Source organism: Pygoscelis adeliae, unplaced genomic scaffold (genome assembly GCF_000699105.1).
Source record: "Pygoscelis adeliae isolate BGI_AS28 unplaced genomic scaffold, ASM69910v1 Scaffold706, whole genome shotgun sequence".
NCBI lineage: Eukaryota > Metazoa > Chordata > Aves > Sphenisciformes > Spheniscidae > Pygoscelis > Pygoscelis adeliae.
Genome location: NW_008824953.1, coordinates 98,690 through 105,277, shown reverse-complemented (window position 1 = coordinate 105,277; position 6,588 = coordinate 98,690). Strand labels below are relative to the sequence as shown.

The 6,588-nt window shown below is 56.5% G+C and overlaps 2 protein-coding genes and 7 non-coding genes across 9 annotated transcripts in view; all 9 read right to left on the bottom strand.

Moving 5' to 3' along the window:
* The window catches only part of CWC25 (CWC25 spliceosome-associated protein homolog (S. cerevisiae)), a 7,396-nt gene extending 7,215 nt beyond the window's left edge, over window positions 1-181 (bottom strand). The window contains exon 1 of the mRNA XM_009325621.1: window positions 26-181. Coding sequence (XP_009323896.1) covers window positions 26-181 — 156 coding nt within the window. The remainder of the gene's footprint in view (window positions 1-25) is intronic.
* Window positions 182-411: 230 nt separating this feature from the next.
* Window positions 412-483, bottom strand: TRNAC-GCA. The gene has a single exon. It is a non-coding gene; the product is annotated as a tRNA-Cys (tRNA).
* A 392-nt stretch (window positions 484-875) lies between these two features.
* TRNAC-GCA lies at window positions 876-947 on the bottom strand. The gene has a single exon. It is a non-coding gene; the product is annotated as a tRNA-Cys (tRNA).
* A 392-nt stretch (window positions 948-1,339) lies between these two features.
* On the bottom strand, window positions 1,340-1,411 carry TRNAC-GCA. Its single transcript has one exon. It is a non-coding gene; the product is annotated as a tRNA-Cys (tRNA).
* A 423-nt stretch (window positions 1,412-1,834) lies between these two features.
* TRNAC-GCA lies at window positions 1,835-1,906 on the bottom strand. Its single transcript has one exon. It is a non-coding gene; the product is annotated as a tRNA-Cys (tRNA).
* Window positions 1,907-2,269: 363 nt separating this feature from the next.
* Window positions 2,270-2,341, bottom strand: TRNAC-GCA. Its single transcript has one exon. It is a non-coding gene; the product is annotated as a tRNA-Cys (tRNA).
* A 437-nt stretch (window positions 2,342-2,778) lies between these two features.
* On the bottom strand, window positions 2,779-2,850 carry TRNAC-GCA. Its single transcript has one exon. It is a non-coding gene; the product is annotated as a tRNA-Cys (tRNA).
* A 287-nt stretch (window positions 2,851-3,137) lies between these two features.
* Window positions 3,138-3,209, bottom strand: TRNAC-GCA. Its single transcript has one exon. It is a non-coding gene; the product is annotated as a tRNA-Cys (tRNA).
* Window positions 3,210-5,428: 2,219 nt separating this feature from the next.
* On the bottom strand, window positions 5,429-6,181 carry RPL23 (ribosomal protein L23). Its single transcript, XM_009325613.1, has 3 exons — window positions 6,115-6,181; window positions 5,780-5,893; window positions 5,429-5,556 (listed from the first exon to the last, which is right to left on the bottom strand). The coding sequence occupies exons 1-3, from the start codon at window positions 6,179-6,181 to the stop codon at window positions 5,474-5,476; spliced, it is 264 nt and encodes an 87-aa protein (XP_009323888.1). The 3' UTR covers window positions 5,429-5,473.
* Between the last annotated feature and the right edge of the window lie 407 nt (window positions 6,182-6,588).

Genomic DNA, 6,588 nt, shown 5'->3' with positions numbered 1-6,588 from the left:
CGCGGGCGCAGCTCAGGGGTAGGGCGTCCGCCTGCGGGTGCGGGGGTGCGGGGTTCGGGCCGGGGGCCCGGGCAGCGACACCGGCCACCTCGGCACCCCGACCGCAGGCTGCTTTGTACCCCACAGCCCCGGCCCCCTTCAGAAAACATGTCGGCAGCGATCCCTTCTTCCCGAGCGACATCGCACGGGTTGAATTAACGGCAATTTCTCAAACGGGAAAGGCTAGACCAGCAGCAGCTCTGGTGAGCCAGCTCGTTTGCGTGTACTGTAGGAAGCGTCAAAGCCCGATTTCGCGCTTGGCAAAAGACCTCCAAGTGATTTCCAAGACCTCAGAGGGGTAAGAGAGTCTCTCCATAGTCTGTCTGCGTGGAGATTCTGGAAGAAGAATCAGTGAAAAAGCAGCTAAGGAGGAGGGGGCACCTGGAGTTGAACCAGGGACCTCTTGATCTGCAGTCAAATGCTCTACCACTGAGCTATACCCCCTGGCTTCGCACCTTTCACAAGGAGATTTTAAAAACGTTTCTGCAGAGGGCCGAGGTTCTATGTCCGCTGGTTAGAGACTCTTACTTGACAGCCCCCCGCGCACCTTCACGTGCCTGCCGAGGGCTGTACCGGGAGTTAGGCAGAATGAATTATGATAAATACGATTACTGCAGAGAATTAAGAACTCAGAAAAATACACCCAGACAGGGAGCAGTTACTCACACGGTGCACAGCCCCTGCGGTTCCCCGATACTGGGGGCCTCGGTACCTCGAATAACGGAGCTCAGAAAGCAGCCCTCGCTGCACAGCACAAGCTCACAAGACCCAAGGAGATGTCTCCATCCTCCTCCTGTGCCAAATTTGGCAAAAGGAAGGTTGAAGGAGAAGAAAGGAGGGGGCACCTGGAGTTGAACCAGGGACCTCTTGATCTGCAGTCAAATGCTCTGCCACTGAGCTACACCCCCTGGCTTCGCACCTTTCACAAGGAGATTTTAAAAACGTTTCTGCAGAGGGCCGAGGTTCTATGTCCGCTGGTTAGAGACTCTTACTTGACAGCCCCCCGCGCACCTTCACGTGCCTGCCGAGGGCTGTACCGGGAGTTAGGCAGAATGAATTATGATAAATACGATTACTGCAGAGAATTAAGAACTCAGAAAAATACACCCAGACAGGGAGCAGTTACTCACACGGTGCACAGCCCCTGCGGTTCCCCGATACTGGGGGCCTCGGTACCTCGAATAACGGAGCTCAGAAAGCAGCCCTCGCTGCACAGCACAAGCTCACAAGACCCAAGGAGATGTCTCCATCCTCCTTCTGTGCCAAATTTGGCAAAAGGAAGGTTGAAGGAGTAAGGAGGAGGGGGCACCTGGAGTTGAACCAGGGACCTCTTGATCTGCAGTCAAATGCTCTGCCACTGAGCTATACCCCCTGGCTTTGCACTCGTACAAGGAGCAATAAAAATCTTGATACGTAGCTCAGTTTTTACGTGCGCTGGCCAGATCGTGCTCTATGACAGCACCCTCTCTTGCATGCTCACGTACAAGGAAAATTGCGCGCAGAAAGTTCCTGCAGACCATCTGGAGACAAAGACACCCAGGCAGGGTCTAATTACGCACGCCAACTGGATCCCCAGCAGCTTCCTCACTGGTCAGAACAGCTACTGCTGTGGCCGAGCAACCGCCATTGTGCCTCTGCTTCCTCACCGACACGGGTATTGATTTTCAGGGAAGCGTTTAGCTGAGCGCTCAGTATCTTGAATACTGAAGTTGAGAGACCTGCCTTCTGCGCACAGCACAAGCACAGCGGACCTAAAAGCGAGGAACGCGCCCACCTCTTTCCTGGAAAAAGCCAAAGGGGGCACCTGGAGTTGAACCAGGGACCTCTTGATCTGCAGTCAAATGCTCTGCCACTGAGCTACACCCCCTGGGCGCAGCACCCTCGCAAGGAGGTTTTAAAAGCGTTCCTACAGAGAGCCGAGGTTCTGTATCTGCTGGTCAGACTCTCTTACTCGACAGCCCCCCGCGCACCTTAACGAGCCTGCCGAGGGCTGTACAGAGAACTACTGCAGAGAGTCAAGAGCAGAGACAAGTACACACAGGCAGGGAGCAGTTACGCACACGGTGCACAGCCCCTGCGGTTCCCTGATACTCGGGGCCTCGGTACCTTGAATAACAGAGCTCAGAAAGCAGCCCTCGCTGCACAGCACAAGCTCACAAGACCCAAGGAGATGTCTCCATCCTCCTTCTGTGCCAAATTTGGCAAAAGGAAGGTTGAAGGAGAAGAAAGGAGGGGGCACCTGGAGTTGAACCAGGGACCTCTTGATCTGCAGTCAAATGCTCTACCACTGAGCTATACCCCCTGGGCGCACACCTGGCAACTCACCAGCAAAACGACATTTTAAAGTGTGTTCTTGCCCAATCTTCGACCCCTCCGCTCTGTGGGAGCCAAATCCTGCTGCAGAAATTGCAAGACCGAAGCGCGACAGCAGCAAGGACAGTGAGTCGCCGCGCTCCAACACAGGAGACGGAGACCGTCTCCGCTCGTCATTTACCAGGCGACCTTGGCCCAGCTGCTCTCCATCCCTCCCTCTCTTTCCTCTCCTAGCTGCAGTCTGTTCTCTGAGGAGACTGGAACTTGACGCGGCGACTGCCCGAGAGCCTTGGGCGTTCTCCCCACGCTTTCTAGCTCCGACCGTAACGTGAAAAAGAATTCTTGGGAGGGGAAGCCGAGCTGGTCCCGCCAGTTAGCCCTCCAGCAAACAAACGCCCCCAAAATCCCAAGAAAAGGTGGGCTGGGAGGGGGCACCCGGATTTGAACCGGGGACCTCTTGATCTGCAGTCAAATGCTCTACCACTGAGCTATACCCCCGGCGCCTGCCCTGCACCTGCCCGCCCGGCGGGAATCTCCCTGCGGATCTCTGGCACAGCAAAGTTCTGCAAATGAATCCCGGGACAAAAGGCAGCTTCTCCCGAAACGCTCGTCTCTCCCCTCACAAACACCCCGCCGACAGTCCTCTTCTCTCGTGCGAACCTGCTTCTCCACCTCCGCCCAGCACCCCATCAACCCGGGGACGCAGCCTGCAGACAGTTTGTGGGAGAGGCGTTGAAACGAAGAGCCCCAAACCAAGGTTTCCTGGATAAAAAGGAGGAAAAGGGAGGGGGCACCCGGATTTGAACCGGGGACCTCTTGATCTGCAGTCAAATGCTCTGCCCCTGAGCTATACCCCCACCTGTGTGCGGGTGCCAGGGACGGCTCCTTGTGGGCAGTGACAAGGCGGCTCTGCTGCATTCCACTGCCTGTGCTCACCGCACCTGCAGCGCTGCCTCCCACACACAACAGACCTCCCATTACCCCTCAGTTTACCTTAACCCCTCCCCAGGACGCTCGCCACCCTTGCGAGAGCCCCAGACAGGCTCCTGGGGGCCGAGCTAACGAGCTCCCAGTTCTCTCTCTCTCTCAGAAATGTCCCATCGTCCAGAAGGAAAAAGGAACCCTTTGAAACGCTGACGAAGGCGCTCGGCTGCACCTCTCTCTGCTCTCGGGGCGCGCCCCGCCATCGGGGAGCACGCCAGCCTCGCAGAGGAATCACCTGCCGCAACACCCCACCACGCTGCCCGCAGCCTCTCTGTCTTCCCCAGCCGGCTGCCCAGGGGCAGGGGACAAGGGAAAACAAACACCCAAAGCGTTTCATCCAGCTATCGTGCCGTGCCCTGCCTCAAAAGGCGGCTTCACAAATCGAAAAGCCAGCACGAGCTGTTAGAATAGATCAAGGGAGAACACCTTTATTTCAGCGGTGGTTTCTTACTCGTAAGCAGGTCTCTGCATCTCTCCCCGGGTCCGAGGAACAGCTCCTTCGTCACCGGTGGACCGGAAAGGTGGTCACCGCTCGGAAAGGAAGGGACCGACTTCAGCCGCCGGTTTGGAGCGCTGCGCTGACGGCCAGAGCGCCCGTTGTACCCTTCCGGGGGTTCCAGGTCTGCTGGGAAGAAGCCACGACCGCTCGCCTGCTCCGTGGAAGGGCCTGCAGAGAAGAGAGCTGCCCCCAGTCCGTGCAAGTCCTTTCCCAAGTTTCCCCTCCCCAGCTGCTGCCAGCGCGCAGCTCCCGATCATCCGGCCGGAACGGCTGAGCAGCAGAAATTTTTAGGCCACAACATTTTGCAGAGTCATGTCGGTTGGGCCAAAGAGCTGCTTAAAAACACCACCACTTTACAAACCACTGCAAGACCCTGGTGCTCTTGTCCGTCATTACCTGTTTGTGCTACGAAAATCTCTGAGGCTTTTCTCCCTTCAACCCCTCCTTCCTGCACTGAAAACATTAGGAGTAGCACAACAGTATCTCAGAGATCTCTACGGGAGAAGTGAAGCACGCTGTGAGAAGAGGTAAGTGCCAGGGCAGATGGAGACAAGCCCGGCCACACCAGGGGCTGCCTGAGGTACGAGCCGCAGCCAGTCCCAGGAGCCGAGCAGCCCCCTATCACCTGCCCCGTGGCCCGCAGCAGCACGCATGCTCGGGTCAGTCTGGGCTACGGGGCACCAGGACCATGATCTCCAGGACGGAGTCACCCCTATTTTCACTCGCAAGCCCAGGTACAAGGCAGCCTCCCTGCCCCTCCAGTGGCCCTTGCTCAGGAGGACCGGAAAACAAGCTGACCTGCAGTTCACATCCGAATACGTTCCTCTGCTTCAGCCAGAGGAACACCAGGAAAATCACAAGCAACTTCACATTGCGTAAGGAAGCTTCTGCACAGACATACCTTCCGACTCTGGTCTTGGAAGCCTTTCAGCTGATCTTCAAAGTTCTAATCACCCCTTCTATCTGCAATTAACAGCCTGCGATCTCGGGGCCTGCTTCACCGCTGATGGAGGGTTTAGGGGCACGTGCTTCAGCCACGACCTCGGCCAGCAGCAGCGGGCTTCACGTGTCCTCGCACGTCTTCAGCAAGGTCTAAAAAAACATTCTTCAGAGCTCGCTGTCCGGAATGAACTCTGCAGCTCACAGCACACATCAGTTTCAGGCAGTATTCGCCCCCCCCAGTATTCCCCCCCCCACCCCACCCCCCCCGAATCAGACCAGTATCTCTAAGCAGTTAAATTGCCCGTTCTGGAACAAAATGCCAGACCTACAATTCTGAGAGCCCCTGTACGAAGGTTTCTTGTAGAAGGGCTTCCAGTTTCTATCCGTGCATACCGAAATCCGATCAGTTCAGTCAATATTGCCAAAATTTAAGTCATTCCAGTGCAACCCCCTTCCAGGTGTTTTCCAGTAATACAGGAACCTGCCCGAAGAAGAGACTCGTCATTGGATATCCAAACTCCAAATCCCGTTTGCCTGCCGAAGCGGACATCCACACAAGGAGTTGCGTAAAAAGGTGTCCCAGAACTAACTCCCTCATAACACTGTCCCGCCCGGCAGGGGAGAGCGCTTTGGCAAGAAAGACACTACTTGTTTGGTACAAGGACTTTTATTTTATCTCTGCGAAGACGAACGCGCTCACGCAATGCTTCCCGCGTTGGAGGCTATCCTGGGCCACAGATCGGCACACTCCTTGGCCACAGGGCCTGTGATCGCAGAGCCTGGAAAAGAGAAAAAGACGACGGCGCGTTAAGAGGACCCAGTTGGCACAGGCGGTGCAGGGCGCCGTTTTACACAGACACTAGCTCAGCCCGACTGCGCTCTCCTCACTCTGAGGAGGACCCGGGTCCCTTTGCCCAGGAGGGCACAGCCCTCCAACCGGCAGTGCCGACCCACCGCCCCGCGTTCCCCTTTCGCCCAGCCCAACAGCGTTCTTGCCCCTACCTTTCATTTCACCTTTATTATTTACTATCACTCCCGCGTTGTCTTCAAAATAGAGGAACACCCCGTCTTTTCTCCTGTACGATTTCCGCTGCCGAATGACCACCGCTGGGTGGACTGCAAAGAGAAAGGAGCAGCTCGGTACCGCAAGCATCGTGTTAAGCGCACAGCCCAGCGACACGAGACCCCAGCGGAACTGCTGTGCTGCAGCATCTAACTCAACGCGCGGGTTTGGGGGGGTTTGGGTTTTTTTTGCATCTCATGTTTGCGGCGCTTCACTAAGAGAAGCTGCAGTTTATAGTCAATAGTGCACGGAGAACTGGCCGTGTGACGCTTACGGCTGCGTCTACGCTTGGACAACTCGGTGTTTTTCCGCTTCCCCACCTTTATTTCTAAATACACCATCAATTCACAGACAACGTTCAGCAAGAACTCCTCCCTTCCCCTCCAGAGCAGCAGCAAACCGTCTTTTCCAAGGCCGGCTGTCACACCACCGATTGAAATAAACAGCACAGGCTGCCACTTCACCCAAAAGCGATGCTTTTGCTCTGCCCTTCCACGACAACTCGCTGAGCCACTGCACACAGACCCAGCGAGTGCTTTTTAGAAGGGCGGAGGCGACGCTCCAGACATTTGGTGCCAGAGTCCTGCTCTGCCCTTCCACGACAACTCGCTGAGCCACTGCACACAGACCCAGCGAGTGCTTTTTAGAAGGGCGGAGGCGACGCTCCAGACATTTGGTGCCAGCCTCCTGCGGGGGTTCGAGGGAGGGACCGCCCTCCCCTCCGATGAGCGGCCTGCCTCTGCACCCC